At 43.1% G+C, this 19,255-nt stretch overlaps 1 protein-coding gene across 1 annotated transcript; it reads left to right on the top strand.

The window, feature by feature from the left end:
- Window positions 1-4,113: 4,113 nt before the first annotated feature.
- LOC149731501 (frizzled-5-like) lies at window positions 4,114-19,160 on the top strand. The gene is made up of 8 exons (XM_089885285.1): window positions 4,114-4,957; window positions 6,868-6,986; window positions 7,144-7,462; window positions 16,020-16,243; window positions 16,511-16,654; window positions 16,935-17,061; window positions 17,324-17,506; window positions 17,730-19,160. Exons 1-8 carry the CDS (start codon window positions 4,361-4,363, stop codon window positions 18,753-18,755), a joined length of 2,739 nt encoding a protein of 912 aa, XP_089741411.1. The 5' UTR covers window positions 4,114-4,360; the 3' UTR covers window positions 18,756-19,160.
- Window positions 19,161-19,255: the final 95 nt, after the last annotated feature.

Genomic DNA, 19,255 nt, shown 5'->3' with positions numbered 1-19,255 from the left:
GGGCAAATATCCTGTGTGATACGAAGATTGTCAGACAGTGGAAAATTTGAGGTTCACAGAAAAGGGGGTATTTTTTTAAGTAAATGCTATCACCTTTATTCCCAATGCGACACCTACGCGTTTGGAAGTCAATACGTACATACCTTTTCACGAGGCCGCAAACTAGCTATTACGCTAATCTATTTTTATTATTCGAGCGCTCGCACATTACAATAAAACTGTACACACATTATAATGTAACGCCTGTAATTTGCGTCGACGACGTAAGGACGCTGACGCACGGTGACGCCAATTTTCAATGTGTCCAGATGTTATGCCAAAGATGCTGTTCCGTGCGCTGCTTCTGGCCTATACGAGAAATAGTAAAGATATCAAAAAACGGCCTGGGTGACAACAGGTGTTCAGTTCCTGTCCTGGGATTAGAAATGTTGTTTCAAGCGCAACTGCAACGAAGCGCTTCACTTCACAACTAAGGATCGAAGGTGTAAATAAATAAGGGCTTAAACCGTTCGGATTGACGCCAAAGACCACGTACTTTACAATGTATGTTATTTCGTCGCCTATTGTGTGAAAAGTCGAACCCAACTGGAAGCATATACCAGAGTGGTAGTTATTTGTTACAACACGTTTACACTCGTTTCGTTATTAGACTTGTATCATGTTGTGAGCATACCAAGGAAGTGACAGGGGTTGGCCTTGTCTCCCCGTTTCCCGTTTCCGCGATAAGGTGTGCAAATATTGGTTCCCGATGTCAACCAAAACACTCCTTTCAATTGGGGTCAATGTGGCCAGTTTTCGTTCCTTTTTTTCTGATTTCTTTTTAGTTTTACTTTCACTGAATACGAATGGACTGAAAGCGGTTTAACAATCCTTTCAATTGAGAAAAATGTGGCCAGTTTTCGTTCCTTTTTTCTGTTTTTTTTTTGTTTTACTTTCACTGAATACGAATGGACTGAAAGCGGTTTATACGCCTCAACTAAACCATTGGAGCATATACGGTTCGTGGTCGAAGGGCCTTTGTTTCAGTGCCCGCCTACATATCGCATTACACAACCTATGACTTAGGGTGCAGTCTGTACTTAAGCTTGAACGAAAAGCCTCACGTAGCGTTCGTGAATACATCACCGTACAGCTATTTGCTGCCTTTTTAAGGCGTGTTTGGCGGGCACTAAAACCTAAAAATAAATCCCAATATAGAGCACACAATGTGCGCCACTCAATTGGATACAATAAAAAATGTGGCAGCGTGGTATCGGAACCGAAACACATCTTTAACATAGCTCTACAGGGAAAGTTAAATTACATACTTTGGTGGGACGCGAATTTATTATGATACCCCCTGTACTTTTCACCTAGCGAGCTGTAGAACAGACTTTTTAGTTAGTATGTGGGTACTGGAAATTGAAAGACAGCTGTTTTAGTAATTTTTTAATAGTGTAGGATTTACGAAACAATAAAGAATTCTTACAAGTATAATTTAAGATTCTTGTTTATGGTGAAATTTTCGAAGCATTGTGTTTTGTAAACGCAAAAGATTTCCGACGTTCTATTGTTCCTTCCCGTCGGTAAAACCTGTAGGAATACTCCCGAGTTATGTTGACCGACCACTCGGCCGGGTATGGGCAAATTTGTACTGCCGATAAAGCTGGTGCGTTCCATGATAAATTTCCACTGATGCTTCAAAGAAAGCACTCAGGCCATAGGCAGACGTGTCACTCATTAACCAGCGTCGCTCTCGTAAATTAATTTAAAGCTAAAACCAACACTTCCGACCCTTCGACGGCTCCATGCTACAAGCGCAAAGGTTGAGGTGTTAACGGGACAGCCATAAATTTGTTTTAGTTGGCAGGCGTTCGACAGGTATAATACAGTTCTCAACTTAGCGTTGTCGTTTCGGCAAGTTTGTAGCGGTTATAAACACGCATGGGACGGGAACTGTAACATTTATAGTATAGGGCGGGGAAGAAGGGATACCGTTAGGACATATTGTCCAAGTATCCTGATCGTGTTTTGAACAATTAACAACGGTCTATGGGAGTTGTAAGAATACGGTTTTATAAATCCTTAAATTTTCTTTGTTTACTACTAAATGGAACAATCAAATAGAATGAAAAGGTGTATATAGTAGGGTGGGGAAAGATGGGACACCTTTTCGTTTCATTTTCTCGTCTCTTTTGGTAGTACACAAGGAAAATTCAAAAAATTATAAAACCGTATCCTCACGACTCTCGTAGACTGTTTTTAAATGTTTAAAACACGATCAGGATATTTGGATATTACGTGCTAAAGGTGTGCCGTCTTACCCCACAGTACTATACGTGAGTTTCGGAGTAAGGTGCTGTAAATGTAGGTCAATTTGTAGGTCATTGTTTAATATTCAGATACGAAGTAAAACGAGTACAAAAAGGTTGACCACGTTTTTGTTCAAACCGACACGCATGTTTGTTAACAAAATGCGGTTTAATCTGGATAGTTTGTCTTAATTTGTCGACAAACTAGTGATAAGGAGCACGACTGGGCAGTCAGCCGTAAATAGGTAATTTAGTGCGGAAACAAGATCCTTTCAAAAACAAAGTGGCACCCGGGAATGTAGCTACCGAGTGACCCTACCTTGTCCGACAACAAGCAATGTATGCAGGCGATATCACCTGGCCAGCTTTATGTGCTTTGCAAGTGGAGCATGTCGGTCAGTCTCCTAGACCGCGGAACGAGACACGGAGCCAATTAAGCCCACGACCCCGGGCCCGCCGCGCTGACCGGCCTGAGCTCAATTGACCGGATAGCAGAAAACCTAAACCGGGTTGTTACTTCAAACACGAGCTATGCGGTCTGTTGTGTGGGGGCGGCCAGCCTAAACGGTGTCGTTATTTTATCGGTGGGTATAAATTGGTATATTGATACCAGCACACGAGTTTGTTAGACGGTATGTATATAAGTGTCCATTGTGCATACTTTATCGCATCGCTGGCGAATGTGCTGGGAATGGTAACCTAAACATATATACGATAGAATAGAAAGTTCCGCTTATTATTGTGTCTCGTCAGCGGACGTCTCTGAATGCGTTGAAATGTGAAGCGAGATTTGGATTCCTTGTTCGGAAGCCGATTAGGAAAGTCGCAACTGACGCGGCAATTGTATTAAAATCGGAAGGATTTCAACACAAACGAGTTAACAATAGTTGCTTGGCAGTGCCCCAGTGGAAGCCGCCAAATTCTGTGGGAGACCAATGACAACGAAAATATTATTTTTGTTTAAAATCACAACTGCTATTGTGGCAGTATAACCTTGGGCACGAGCTGTCTCCTCGGCTGTTTTGAATACATTTCCTTTACCCATGAAAGGTATATGTAGCTTTTCATTAGTCGATGTAAAAGAAATCTCTGGTGAACCGGGATCTGTCTCTATAGCAGTCGAGGGATTAGTTTGTCGGGAGATATTTTGATAAAACCGAGGGATGTTTATACGGTTACTGTCGAGCTATTGATCCGATGTTAATATTTCTTGTCAATTACTTATTGAAAGATATGTGTCTGTCCTCTGCGCTTATGTGTATATGGTGAATTATGTTTGATTTTTTCAAGAATGCTTTTAGAAACGTAGATAAAATGTGATTTTGTCAGGGGGTTTCGAATTGCTCATCGTGAGATTTTATTTCTTTGTTGAGCAGAACATCAAAAGTGTCGCTTATTTTAGGTGCGTTTTGCAATTTCATATTTCAACAACGTCGGTGGTTTTAGGCAAGCGGCATTCTGTTTTAGCGAATTGGTTCAGAACGGGTTAGGCATTGTTATCGAAGGATTAGTAACAAGTTGAAGACGCTTCAAGCGTTGGCTTTAAGCTGAAAGCGAAATATGCTCTGCAGAAAAACAGTCGCTCCGTAAACATGCGGGGTTAGGACACCTCCAGTCAAGCGGTTCCCGGCAAGCAGAGGAATCTTGAAATACAGTCCCGCTGTGCGTTTCCCGGGCACTGCTGGCCTAACACGGAATGCGAGCGATTGTGAGTGAGAGAAAAGAGACCGAGAGAGGCAATCGCGAGAGGCATATACGACAGACTCGAGGCGCTTTCACGCGCTTGCGGTAATCGAAACGTTAGGTGCAGTTTTTTAATTGCTAGAGTGACTGCATAGCACAGGCAACAACAAGTAAAAGACATTTGCTAGAAGTCGAAGCAGTACCTCGTTCGTGGTTTAGGAATGTTTGTCGCGAGTTGGAGAACATTTTATTTCTACAGTGGTAGTGCCTTTTTTCATACGATATAAAACGTTTTATTCGACAGACACAAGCTCAGTTAGGAAAATGAGAGCACACGGAAGCGACATTTACCGGTTTGTAGCTGTACCGTGAAGTTGGACTACCTGATGGAAGATTCAGAGCTGATTCGATCTCAATGTTCTCTAGAGCAAAGTCAAGGCAAAACTTATGACACTGAGTTCATGCAAATGTATGGAGACACAAATTACTGTGAACAGAGAACAATGCTAGAAAGCCGGTTGCAAGATACAGCAACATTATGTACTTGTAAACATAAAGAAGCATGGTGCGAACGTTCGGCGACGTTAGGTACACGTTTTGTATCACCCCAGTTTCGTTCAGTTGGACCAAGCCCATTTACCAGACTTAACACTGCCGTCGACAACATTTTCATGCAGATAATAAAACTATTTCGAAGTTATTTATGGACCAACAAGTGTCGGGGGTCTGGAGTTGCTCTAACATTTCTTGCCATGCTGCTTGCCAGCGACATGTTGGTACCAACATCGGCAGTTCGTTACGCCGACAACGGACCGTCCTTGTCCGGCCGACGAAAGCCACCGATCTCGGGCTTGAGCGGCAGACAAGGGACTGGGATGTGCGAACCTATCCAAGTACCGATGTGCATTGATATTGGTTACAATTTTACCGATATGTCTGTGTCGCCCAGCTACATATACGACCAAAAAGAAGCTGCCCAGTCGGTAAGTGCATTCGCAGTATGCGGTTATACTAATAATAATATTTGCGATGACGCACGTGGTAAAAGCTCCTAAAAACATAGAATAATCATTCTTAGACAAACCGTTTAATGGTTACAAGGATTCCCGTAAAATACAGCTGGTCAAATGACGTTAAACGGCCATTCAAGTGTGCAGTAAACTGAATGTATACAAACTGTGCTCACGCAAGTGAATACTGATAACCTAGCGTGCTATATACGTGTTAAATAAATGGATCTTTACCAAAACTTGCAGGTGTTGCAAATAACACACGCACTTGGAATTGCGAGCGTGTTAGTTGCAGAGATCCAGTTCTCAGTCAACTAACCGTGCATCGTAATCTGAGATTTGCATGCTCGCTGTGCGGCTAAATCAGGACGTTCCTATTTAAACGTCCAAACCCGCTTAAGCTTTGTCAAAGCACGACCGCAAAATCCAAACTTCTCCATGGGTGTGCTCGAACTGTTGTGTTTTAAGCGTTGGAGTTTTGCGGGCAATTTATGCCACTTCTGTTCTCTACGCCTACCACCCTGAACTTGAAACTTGGCAGCTAACACGCATCGGTTCTGGTTTGACACGCTTCGACGAGATGACGTAACACTCGTATAGTCTCCTTTGGCTGAAGCGCCCCGTGCTTAATTCGACTACACTGTTGCTAAAAGTAGCGGAAAGACGGTAGTCAATTTTGGTGCCGAATTTTAGCCTTTGAGCTGCTCCGAAAGTCACAACACCTCGCAAAACAACTAATGGCCACCGGTTTAAACCTCAACTTGGCGTATCGGTTTTGTTGACTCTTGGGGTGAGTATTCGGCAAACATCTTCCAACCACAAAAACTGCGTAAAATAGGATTCGGATCAAAATACATGTAGTAGGGTGGGAGAAGATGAGGCCGCACCGTTCATTCTGTTTTCTCGTCCCATGGTAGTAAACAAAGAACTAAAACGAATTATATAACCGTAACCCTACGACTCCTACAGACAATATTTCATGTTTAAAACACGATCGGGATATTTGAATAGTATCTCTCCTTGCCCTACTATTTTACTCTAGTCGACGACGCACCAGTGCCTACATGCGTCTGCTGATTTTCGTTCGTGCAATTGATAATCATCTATATCGCAACGCATATTTAGGCTATAATCATATAAGTCCTTACATTTGCTCTTGTACAAAAAACAAACGTTATAATTAAAAATATGTTTCTGTACTGATGAGGGTAGGATTATTAAAGCCTAAATTTAAACCTTGTTTCGTATATTATCACCATTATTGGCAATAAAATTCCGCGAAAACACGATCAGTTATTTAATTATGAATGTTACAGTTCTGCCCAGTGTACGGTATGTGGCCCTGTATAAAGCATGGCCCGCGTGAGATAATATCGGTGATTTCATTGTGTGTGGCACTCTATAATGTCCTGAATTTATTAACTACGTCAATGCCTGCAATATTTATTACTTGCCTGTTGCCATGTCGAGCTAGAGGGCCGTCGTTTGATCCCAGGTTTCTGTTTATGTCTCACTCGAACGGACGTCAATTTGATTTTATTACGAAGCAATTTCATTAACACTTCCGCGACCGTCTCGGCAACAAAACTGAATGCACATTGAACGCGACGGTACGGAATATAATTGCTTGTGTAAAGATACGGCATAACAGCCACACACGGTTTCGATAACACAGTGTTAAAAAATGTAATTTAGTTTAAAAAATGCAAAGCTAAACATGCCCCTTAAGAAATGCAGGTGTTTAGCTTTAAAATCGAGCATTATTCAAGTTTTGTTTAGTGTGAAAATATGTCGAAGTTCGCGGTTGCCAACGTAAGGCCACCCACGAACGTTGAAATTAGTTTGTCGTGCATGAATTTATTCAATGTCCGATTTTATCGCAGGTGATCCAATTCGGCCCTTTGACTAAGACGAAATGTGCTGAAGAGATGAAACTGCTTGTGTGTTCTGTTTACACCCCGATCTGTATACCTGGATACCCCGGCTTTTTACCACCTTGCAGGTCAGTTAAATCATAGGTTTAGGAACTATCTGTTGTACTTTAATGTTATGCTATAGTGTTTGTACGATAGGTAGACCAAAATATTTTCCAAATGTTAAAACAGATTTTAACAAGCGTGGTATAGCAGGAAAGAAATAAAAATCCTGCGCATTTTCAGGTTTATCTGTGAGGCTGCAAAGGCGGGGTGCGAACCTATTTTGAAAAAATACGATCGAACATGGCCGAATCTTTTCGATTGCAAACAATTTCCGGATTCCCAAGGCAAAAACCCACCATGTTTACATTTTAATCGATCAGCTACAGAAGAGCCCGCAGTCCCGAGAACCATCACGAAGAAAGGGGGAAGCAAGACGACCCCGGGAGGGCCGGTTGCAAGCGTTACACACCACCCATATAAACCTATCAACGGATGCCCTTGCGCTTGTGCACGGCGCATGGTGAAGATTACGAACAAGAAAGACCCGCTTTATGGAAAGGTTTGTTGAGCTTTTAAGTTACCATAATTTCTTTTTTGGTTTTAAACGCTAGACAGACAGGGCAACGTAAATATCAAGTAAGGTCGTTCTTTCTACTGACAAACCACGCTTTTGTGTCGAAACACTCATCCGTAAACGGGCGAGAACAGACCGCAAAATTTACTCTTGTATAGCGGATTATTTTGCCCACAGTTAAAAAGCGACAAGCCCTACGCAACAACTTCATTAGGCGTTGCCAGTTTTGCAAAGCTCCTGTTACAGAGCAAGTTCACGGACGCCTGTAATCTTATTGCCCCGATCCCACACGTTGTTTCCGAAGTGCGACTTTAGTCAACAGTGCAGCCTGCTAGAATTTCCCTGTTTGCGCGCCATGTCCAATATGTCACTACCGAAAGCAGTTAAAACCACAGAGAAACGGTGGAGCAACTCCTGCATACTATAGTAGGTATATACTTCCTATGGTCTTGGTATGCGGCCGTTCCGGGCGTGCACCTCAATTAAAAATCGAAAGACAAATCGAAGCGAGCTACTGTTGTCGTGATTATGACTAACACTCGAAAGTCTAGGTCGTCTGGACACCGTGACGACAAAGACCAATAAAACGCCATAACCTTTCACGGTGTAATATTCCTGGAGAATTCCTCGCGAACTGGTATTTGTCCCTCGCTGGCAATATCCTGCTTGTTGTTAGGGGGGATTAGGGCTGTAATCAGTAAGGCGTTACGTGTTGCAACAACGTTGTGAGCTATCACAACTTATCGCCTCTTTATCGATAAGCAAAGGAGTATAGGAACTCTTATATATTCTCAATTGAATCTGTTGGTTGTTTGGTTGTATCAAGGGGTTAAGGGATCGAGGCCTAGCAAAGCACGATCACTTCAAAATGAGTGATGTATAGATCCTTCAGCGCAGCGCATTTCTGTTGGCCCTGGAGTGTTTCCCAAACATCGGATCGAGCCAGCCAAAAAGGCGGACAATGACCGATCATCGCCCCGACTTCAAAGTTAAAATTTATCGATACCCAGGGCAGGCTTAAACCATAGGAACAGTGCGTTTTTAGCTTTGTTTATCGTGGAGAGTGATGAATTGCAGTCGGTGGGTCAAAAATTTTGTTTCCAAAAGTGAAAAACTGCCATTTTTAATAAATTACACGACTTTCTTCAATGTAGTAAACTCTTGCGTATTTGTAACCATGAGTCTATAAATGTATAATGTGATGAATCACGTAAGTTAATGTGTCTTTCGTGGCAGTGACTTTGTTTAAAAATATCCCAAAACCCCAAACTATTCAAATCACTTGGATCGCTGAACATTTTGGACCGATTTGCAAAATGATTTTGTTCATCAGTAGATAATGTAAACACAAGCTTGTTGCCAAATTTTTCGGAATGCTTGCCTTTTCGACGTACAAACCCATGCACGCTTTGAACACGGTGATTTTGGTCGAATCTCTTTGATCTGCGGTTCCCTAATCCAAGCTTTGGACTCACGTCGCTCTTAATCAAGTGAACAAGACTCGATTCTTCGACGTTAAAGCATTGGAACACTTAATACAAAGTGGGTACAAAAGTTTTCCTGTTCCCATGTTTTTGTCGGAGGGTTCCCGCTTTTGTAAATCGCTCTTTTCTCGTTCGTTAAGCGAGCGCAAACACCGCACCGACCGCATCTGGCTAATTTGGCTTAATTAGGCTTGCGTTCGCACTCGCTAAAGCGCTATAATGGATGGGCCCATCGTGTACTTGTCTGACAAACTTAACAATCATGTCTCAATGCGTCCATCGTTTTTCCATTTTCAACTTTCTAAATTTGGTGTTCGTATTTTCGGACGTGAGTCAGAAGTAGAATACCAAAGGTGGGTACACAGCGATACGGAGGTTTTGGTCAAAGTATAAACATATTTTCCGAGTCTTTAACGTAAGCCCACTAAAGCGAGCGTTTTGTTTTCAGCCTTAGCGCGATGGTTTAGGTTTATCCCTCGACAAGATTTTACTGTAAACATTTCGCTCGGTTAGTCAACGAGAAGATTTAGAACGCACGTTCGCATTACCTTACTTAGAGGTTTCTTTGCAAAAAAAAGACCTGAATTTCGAATCGAAACTCAACATGCTGTAAGTTGGTTTTTCAAACCTAGCGGTGATCTAAGAGTGATAAATCACAGTTCGAAACGCGTAAACTCCGTTTATCTCTCCGGTCTCTGGGGGCAGTAAACCGAGCCTCAACTCAGCGGAATGAATTCCGTGCGAATCCACTCGCCGACGGTGATTAACGACCAGCCAGCGTGTGACGTACTTCGGTCGCAGAAATCCTACGCGGAAAGTCAATTCGAGTCAATAAATGGGAAGGTTTACAATGTTTAAACACCAGCCTTGATTTATGGAGTGGTTTTGGTGTTCGATGCGGATCGAAGCAAAATTACCGCTCACTACACAACAAGATATATAGTCCCGTAAGCTATAACCTATGCTGTGTTTGGTAATGGTGGAAAATGCACGTATTTCATGACCTCTTATACGAATTACACACTCGCTGTATATATAGAGACATTGCTTTTAAATGAGTAATGCACTTACAGTTTACAGCACATGCGTTATTCCGATTTTTCAATGACACGGGTAATTACGGAATGTATTTTTCGTTCCTGATTTGGCGGTACGGAACCTAAACAACGAATTAGGAGACACAGACTGTGTCCGCGGTGTTTTAACCACCAAAAGTAGGTCTATACAAACAGTGCTTGCTTATCAGGGCTGAAAACTTAAACCCGATCTGTATCTGCATCTCGACGGTGTCAGCACTGTATTCAGTATACAATGAAAACCCGATTGAAAATCAACGGCGTTCGGCAAGCGCTCGTTTGGTTGTGGCAACTGTAACAAACGTTACCGCTCGTTGGTCGTATGCCGAGTCGCGCGGCAAGCTGCGGTAAAAGTGAATAATCGACCAAAGTGCGCTGTTGTACGTGTTGTTTATTACAACTGCCACTAAGTAACCTCAACCGAAAAGTGGGCCCAGCCTCTGGAAAAACGATCCTAAATGTACCCACTCTGCTTTAGACTGCGGTAAAAGACGGATAAACGTTTGCGCCACAGTTTAGTTCCGCAAATTTTCTGTTAGTTTTAATTATGCCGCGGATTTAATTAAGTGGAAACCAGAACACGGGTTGGGGTCGTCAACATTGCACGATCGTATCAGTATTTGTCGATGGAGAGAAACCAACACGTTTACTGCGTCTTCCCATTCGCTGATAACGAAAAAAGGGTCACGAACTTGCAGTTTGGCTCACAAAATTTTTGCTAATTGGTTTACAACGAGGAAATAAACGATTCATCCAAAATCCGAAGCCCAGTAGTATTATTAACAATGCAAAAGAAGTAAAATACTAATCAAACACATGTGCAAAGTGGAGAAGGGGGTAGTTTAAACATATATGTCGGATACCTTTTTGGGCGACGGTTTCTTATATGCTTATATGTTCCTTATATCACTGCAGTCGATCTATAAACTAATCCGTTCATATTTGTTGATGGTTCAGTCTTGGTCCGGTTGCTTGTTATAAAAACATGGCAAGTTATAGTGGCTTGGTTTATAATACAAAAGTTGCGCAGTTGTATGCCTGTAGAGTATTTAGGTATAGTTTAGTGTTCACATCCTTCCGTGCTGTGTTCGAAACGCCGAAAGAAATTTTCGGATTGCTAGTTTACGCTTTGGCTGCCAATTTAAGGGAAAACTATTTTCAGACAAGCGATTCCTTGCCGCTGGCCGTGTTGTGTAAATCCTTGTGAAATTAATTAACCTGCCCGCTGGATCACTCGGCGGCCTGCAGCGTTCGTTCGGCGCGCGAGTGTTGCGCCCAAACCGACGTAAATAAATTACCTCACGCCTCTGTTCATTAGACGGAAGAGAAAAGCAATGCGCTGTTCATCAGCTTCGGGCGCTTCGGCAGCGGGCATGTGTTCACCCGACACACGGAAAAGACCGCGCAGCGAGCGCACGACGCCGGAGGAACGAAGATCGAGCGACGGCGGAGGTTTCTTCGTCACCCGCTGTTTGTTTTCACTTTTAGCGAATCCCGGCGTTCTTGCCAGCTCTCAAAATCCGGATAAGAATGCGTAAACAGTATCGCCGGCGTGAGACCGTCTCCAGCCTTTGCCGTACATATCTAATTGCTTATCCGCAAGCCGCCGTCTCACCAACACATAGTATAAAAGTCCATCATCACGCTGTATAGGTATATAAGCGTCGCTAATGATCTTTCGGGCAATGGTCGAACCGTCACAGACCAAACACCGGCCGCATCATATAAGTGGTTAATCGAACTGGCGAAGATGATTGAGTGTTTGATTAGCACACGCTGAGCTGGACGTTCAAATATTTTTCCGCGATAAATATTGCATTAGCGCACTTTATCGGGTGTAACCAAGGTCGAAAAGTTGATATTTTGGACGAAGTGGCGAGGGCAAAAAGTCTGCACTGCTGTAAGGAACCGATAACCGCATTCCTTTTTCTGGGTGGGTGTTTTGTGGGTACCGCATGCTCAGACTGGCAGGTGGTGTTTCGCGTCACGTGACCCGTGAAAGACAGCCAGCAAGCTCACATTGGTTTGTGGCGTTGACGATTTGTCATTCTAGTGAGTTTCTCACCTGCTGGTACGCAGCATAACTAACTACCACCAACTTATAATTGTGTTAGGTTAGGAAACTTAGTTGGTAAACACCTAAAAATCTGGGTTCATGTGACATTATATGTTAGACAACCATAAAAAGTAATATATTCATCACTTTTTTAGTACAATACGTCCCGAATTTTGTTATTTAACGTGTGTTACCGGAAAAATAAATTTGCAGTCCTATCTTGCATGGAATCAGTGACATCTCGCCCTGTGCTGCGCGCGGGCAAGTTAAAGTTAATGAACTTCTTTTTTGTTTACCCCACATTTGTTGACGAAACACACCAAATGAGAAAAGCACGACTGTATTGGATGAACATGTAATTGGATTTTGGGGCGTTATCTGAATCCATGTATATACAGAATCCGCCATTTTTTTGTGGCGACTTATCCAAGCATGTAGTTGTTTGTCACAAATTGAGTCATCAAATGACAAGACTGTTGCTAAATTGTGCTTGACAAAGCTGGTTTTTCCGGCCATAAGTTATGTCCCAAAACTGGCTTACTCCGTGCCTATGCATAACCAAGCCCCTTGCGATAAGTAGTCATTACCGGCCTGCTGTTACTGTAGCGTGGCCAATTAAAGTCGGTTCTCACAGACTGGCGCTCTGTTGTGGGCCCGCAACGAGCAAAGGATGCTGATTAAGGGACTCAGTGGGACCGTGTTTACGTTTAGGGAAGCAAAACACTCCTGATATTTTGACCTTTGGTCACTGAGGACACTGCTGTATACAGAGCCTATGAATGGTTAAATGATAAATATGTATAAAGGTTTCACCTATACAAATGAGGCGGAAAGGGTGTTTTAAATGTATTGACAAAGTAATGTCTTGTAAATTTGTTACTGTAACCTTTTATTTAAACACAAATATTTTGTGGCGATAAAGCTAAATAGTCAACTTGAGCGTTAGGAGTTAGAAACGAATAATATGCCATTGGTAATGTATATTTCACTGCAGTAGGTTTTGCCGCACCCTCTTTGGACCATGCGAGATGTATATTACCCGTGGTAAAGGGGCCGTGGGTTCGATTATGGGACATGGGCGCGGCAGAAAGTCTATCGCGGTTTGTGTGCACCATAACCTATGTTTTAAACCGTGGGGGATCCCGGTAACTGCGAGCATCGGGTTTTGGGCCAATTATGCAGTAAAAGTAATGCGGTTTGGCTGCAGCCTTTTGTGGTTAAAGATCCTAAAGGGGCAGGCGTCGGCTTTGTGAAACATGGTCTGTGTGGGTTAGTATTACCGGCCAACCGGTACGACCCTCTGACAAGCAGTATCAAAGCAGATAGAACCGGTTTTGGGCGGTTGGATCGTAGAACACTAGGCAAGACTAATATACCTTCAGTGTACACAACAATGGTATACCGATTTATTGTAACAGTGTTATAGACTGTTGTAGAGATTTCGGCGCCAGGGTGCATCAATCAATCTGTGGGTAACTAATGAAATAGACGTTAACGAGACTCGCGCGCAGCCGAGGTCGATTGTCGCCGTTTAGTGCGGCTGCCAGACAGCGGTGTCGGGTTCATCACGAAAAGACATCGCCCCGCAGTTTATTAAACGCTAATGTCCAGAACCAGCGAGGTGTTTACATTTAAGCGGATCGACTTCACGCAAAAACGCTAATGCGATCGGTATTACTAAGATATTGGGCGAATGGCTTAAGGCTGAATATTTGCTGTTTCGACCGCGATACTGAAACGGAGAAAACTCTAATTTCCAGCACCATTATTTTCGGAGTGTATTTTTCGCATCCTCGCCAAGCTGTCTCATCGTCATCTCGAAAATGGCCGCCAGTCGTGACAGCTATACGGACTTGTGGACGTACAGATTGACATGGGAGACGGCAGACTGGACTGTTTTGGTTTCATTAATCGCAAATGCGGCGCGTTTTGTTTCTCCTGACGCGTAACGACATGGTATCTTATTTCCTTTGCAAATTAGGCTCCAAACTGCGTGTCTGAAAATGATTGATTTAGATGCAGGCTGTGCGATATAATGTACTCAATATGTCAACGTCGGTGTCGTAATTGTGAGTAATTGTGGAGTATATACTTTGCTAATGGTAAGGCAGCAAGATCGAAACGTTTGGCTTCTATATTGAAGGTAACACTTCGACAGGTTGGCTTATGTCAGGAATTCCCGCAGTAGAGCAAATTTGTGTTGCCGTCATCAGCTTAAAATAGCACGTCCGTAAATCATATTTTCCTTCGCACGTCTCACTGAGCGTGGCGGGGTGTCAACGCATTTCTAATCGCTCGTGACATAACCAAGTTCAGGCTCGTGCTGAAGCGCAAACGCTCTACACTTTCGCCAGCAATGCCTCCGTGCATTTGACCCAGGCCCGCAGGCAAACAAGGAATTATTTTGGCAACCCAGCGCGTCGTCCGTCGCACTGACTGGCATTTGTTTTAGCGATTACCAGCTTTAAATCGCGGACAGAGAGGTCTACTGTCAACCTGAACCAATTGCACCTGAACTTTAACAACTATATGTGGTATTATAAATTGGACAATGACGAAAACTTGTAAAAATGTTTTTTTTTTAATTTTTAGTATGTTTTGTTTTATTTATCTCAAAATAATCACTTTACGATAAAAACAGCAAAAAATAACTCGGCGCTTGACAGTGTTGGTTAAACCGTACCCGAAATTCGGGTGTGAATACCCAATAAATGTTACCCAATTTAATATGCTGGCTCGGCGGGATTTTATCGGCGTAAAATAAAACAGTTATTAAGCCGCATTCCCTCCTGCAATTTACTTTTATCGCGCAAATATTGAAAGGAGTCGAAATCGTTCACAATCGAATTTGTTCCGGGTAGGTTCGGTTTGTGGAATAGCAACACAAGTTTGAGTTGCAAACGTCTGCATTCGAGGCGCTTGTTTTTCTCGCGAAACCAGCATTTTTCAACCTATTGTTATCTTTCGTTTCTTTGTGCGGTATCTGGTGTTTTATTGTTGCGGTAACGCACTTGATATTTGGGGCGTTCATTACGGCATGTGTTTTTCGGCAAGCGAAATAACAAACGGTGAAGCTTCACTTTTATTTTCGCGTTCCGTCTGTTAACAGTCGAAGTAATAACAAAACTGTGTTTTGCTGACCCCCAAATATAGCCTTGTTTACAGTGGCTCAAATCTATATTCATGCATTCCACAAATGCAGTGCATGAGTTACGGTTGCCCTGTGACCTTAAATGAAATAGTTTGAGGAAATGGGAAATTGCTATTTGACAGCAGTTTGTTCCGCATGCGCTGCAGACGAATAAGTGTATTGCGTTGCTTGTGCGACATGATGGATAGGAGTTTATTTACACTTCGACTTGAACCGAATCCTTTACCTGCCTCCTGTAATGATTTCCCCGCGTGACAGGATTGAAAAGAGTCGATCTTTTCACGGCCGGTGCAGGGCGCGCAGAGGACACAGCGACGAATGGTAGCTTTCGCCGCTTTCCAACTGCATGCCCATATTCGTATACAGGCCCAAGATCAGTTGCATGTAAGGAGTCATGGCAAACCGCAACGATTTTGATTCCACCACTACAGCTACCCCTGCTTCATAAAAGCAGCTAAGCAAATGTCGAACTGCGCGAGGCACGTCGTGAAATGTGAGTGACAAGGTTTAAACTGTTATCGGTGCATCGAATCCTTTGTTCGGGTCGGCGTTCCGCGAAATACAATGCAAATATATCACGTTCATGCCCATGCTGAGCCGCGCTGGAGTGACAGACGAGGAATTACTACTGAATTCACGCCAAAAGAGCGCGACGTATAAAGATTCGAGGAGCTAAGAGCAAATATTTGCCTTTTGCATGTTTACTTAAGCTTCCAATGCAAGGGTTGGAGTTCGTCCACCTCACCCTGAATAAACACAACTTTTTCAACTTCAGGTTACAACCGGTGGTGTACCGAACTGTGCGATGCCCTGCAAGTCGCCCTACTTTAGCGAGGAGAAGCGAAAATTTGCTGAATCCTGGATCACCGTTTGGTCAGTCGTGTGCTTTGCTATCACCATGCTTACAGTGGGAACATATCTGATAGATACGCAGAGGTTCGCCTACCCAGAACGACCCATCATATTCCTCTCCGCCTGCTACATGTTCGTCAGTATTGGGTAAGCAGCGCGCGTTCAATGTTGTTTCTACTGCTATTGTAACATTAGACGAGCTTTAAACAAACAGTATGTGCAGTACAGCGGAGCGAAAACTAATCTTTTCATCAAACATAGCATAAGTAAAATCATTTACACAAAACAAATAATTATCTCGAACCCTCCCCCCCCCCCTCCAAAAAAAATCAAAATAAAAAATTAAATTCAAAGGTAACCTATCGTCCTATTTTTGTGCTGTGAGATAACAATTACAATGTGCCTTCAATACAGTTTCATCATACGAGTTGTGGCGGGCCATGAAGCAGTTGCTTGTGCTTGGCATTCGGATCGAGTTTTATACCAAACCACTGGACCATTCCTGTGCAGTATTGTCTTTCTTCTACTGTATTTTTTCGGAATGGCGGGCGCTTTATGGTAAGAGCATTGGTTGCATAATCAATTTAAACTTGTATATAATAGCTTGGGTTAAGGTGAACATTTTGATTTAATGGTAAATGAATAATATTTACTAAACTATATAACCGTATTCCCATAACTCTAAAAGAAGAGTTGGTAATTGTTAAAATCACGTTTATAAAATTTGGGATATCTAATATATAAAGGTATTCCATTTTACCCCACACTACAATAAACTTGAAATAAAAAAGAGAAAAATGTTGATTAAATTTAAAAGCTAAATCAGGTTATTAAACAGGTGGGTCATTCTGTCACTGACTTGGTTCCTCGCGGCTGGTTTGAAATGGGGAAGCGAAGCCATCGCCAGCTATTCGCAATACTTCCACGCTGCAGCTTGGCTTATCCCAGCGTTAAAAAGCATCACTGTAAGTATACATGGGGTGTATCTATAGTTCTATACCAATGCTTCAGTAACATTTTTTTTAATTTTATTAAAAAGTGCACAGCCTTAATAAACCAGTGTTCTAGCTATGTTGCAAATGTTGGCAAACTCGACGCCTGTTTAACGTTAGGGAGTGATTGTTCGCCGTTATCCGCCGAGCGGCACTTTCAAGTTTTCAGCGCAACACAGCAGAACGATATTACGAATTCCAGCTGCTGTTTATTACCTCTAGCTTGTTCAAATAGGTACTAGCAATGTCGTCCGTGGACGGCGACGTGTTATCTGGGATTTGCTTCGTCGGAAACCAAAGCACGAAAACTTTGCGGGGCTTCGTGCTCGCGCCGCTTGTGGTGTATCTCGCACTGGGCGGTTTGTTCCTGTTTCTCGGCTTCGTAAATCTCTTCAGGATACGGACTTCTATTAAAAAGGTAAGATGCCTGTACCAACATTAAGTTACGCTTCAGCAGTGTTTTTTTTACTTAAAAAAAGTGTGTGAAAAAAGTGTGACCTCAGCATTATATGCATGATTTCTGTCCATTTTTTATCAATAATGTAGAACCTTAGTTCAAAAACAAAGCCGTCGCCAATTCATCCTTCTTCGGTAAAAGTTTGTGATGTTTTAAAAAAGTAACCCGATTTCTACCTTTGTAGGTCGGCAAGAAAACTGACACACTTGAAAAGTTAATGGGCCGGATAGGTCTATTTTCCTTACTGTACATGGTACCATCGGCTGCACTAGTGGCGTGCTACTTCTACGAGCAGCAAAACCGAGAACTGTGGGCAAAAGCATACAACTGTCGATCCTTCCACGGCCGTGATAGATGCAGTCACGGTAACGCTAACGGGCCCGAGTTCGCTGTGTTTATTGTCAAGTATTCGATGACTCTGTTGATTGGGATTACGAACGGGGTCTGGATTCTGTCGGGTAAAACCATCACTTCTTGGCGAAAGTTCTACCGACGCTGCTATGGCTGTCTATGTGGCAAATACGGGTTGAAAGCAAAGCAAGAGGGTGAGCCATTGGCAGCCGACGACATGTCCAAAGCTTCGGATAATTCCAGTGGAAAGAGAACGAAGAGTGACAAGGCTTCGGACAAGACAAGTCCCGAGGAAATCCCGCTCACCAACTCCGTAGCGACATCTAGCTTCACTGGAAATCCACATAGCGTGGGCGGTAGCGACAGCAAAGAGTCGCGGAGCTCAAGCGCAAGGAAGAAGTCAAAAACGCAGTCGAACGGTGTCCAGAATAACCGTAATGATATGTATTACGAATGCAATGAGGTTGATAGGAACGACGTAAATCAAATACGACACGCTGCGTGTGACTGCGACATTGCGCCTTGCCCGCTACCATCTGAAGTGCGGGGTAACCCGGCGAAACAGCTCAGTTTTCCCGAGGGTTTCGAAACCCTGCCCGATCCACTTGACGTTTCAACAACCGAACTCGAAGCGGCGAACCGAGTCCAACATATACACCACCATCATCACCACCACGTTACGCAGCCGCCATGCTCGTGCGGGTGCCACGCCAGCCGAGTAACTACAAGGCGTCCGACGCCACGGCGCCACTCGCACCACGACCCTGGCGCGTGCTACGAAGCCAATCATAGAAAACTTGTTTTAACTCCACCTGCCTATCGAACTTCGCCAACCACTCACCACTCGCTAAGGCGGTAATGAGATTTCTGTTTTTTAGTTAACACCCAGCACTGTACTCCGTTCGTATACGCCAGATGATATATCCTTCGTGACAACGAACCCTTTTTACTTTGTATTTTTGTTTCAAAGTGCTATATATTAGCTACTACGTCGTGCCCTGTAATCCCCACTTGCCAACATATCGATCGTGTTAATTATTTCCTTCTGCGAAGAGATTTTTCGCTATTTTGATGAAATGCGGTGACAAACAAATTATTATATACCAAACTAACTCCACCACAATCGCTACAAACCGTTTTTCGCTTTTTAAACTTATGTACAAGAAGTGCCAAGTGTTACTTTTTCGAAAGTTGTTTAATATATAAGCTACGAGAACCGAAATACAGCTCCAATTTGGCAACGCAACACTGCCAGATAATGCAACGCCACAACAGTCATGATTGAGTATGGTACAAGATAGTAACTATATTAACTAATGGGATTCGCTCTATATGTCATAACCGGTACATTACTCCAAT

Source organism: Ciona robusta, chromosome 9 (genome assembly GCF_009617815.1).
Source record: "Ciona robusta chromosome 9, ASM961781v2".
Classification (NCBI taxonomy): Eukaryota; Metazoa; Chordata; class Ascidiacea; order Phlebobranchia; family Cionidae; genus Ciona; species Ciona robusta.
Note: the sequence above shows the minus strand (reverse complement) of the source record. Positions and strands in the feature narration are given on the sequence as shown.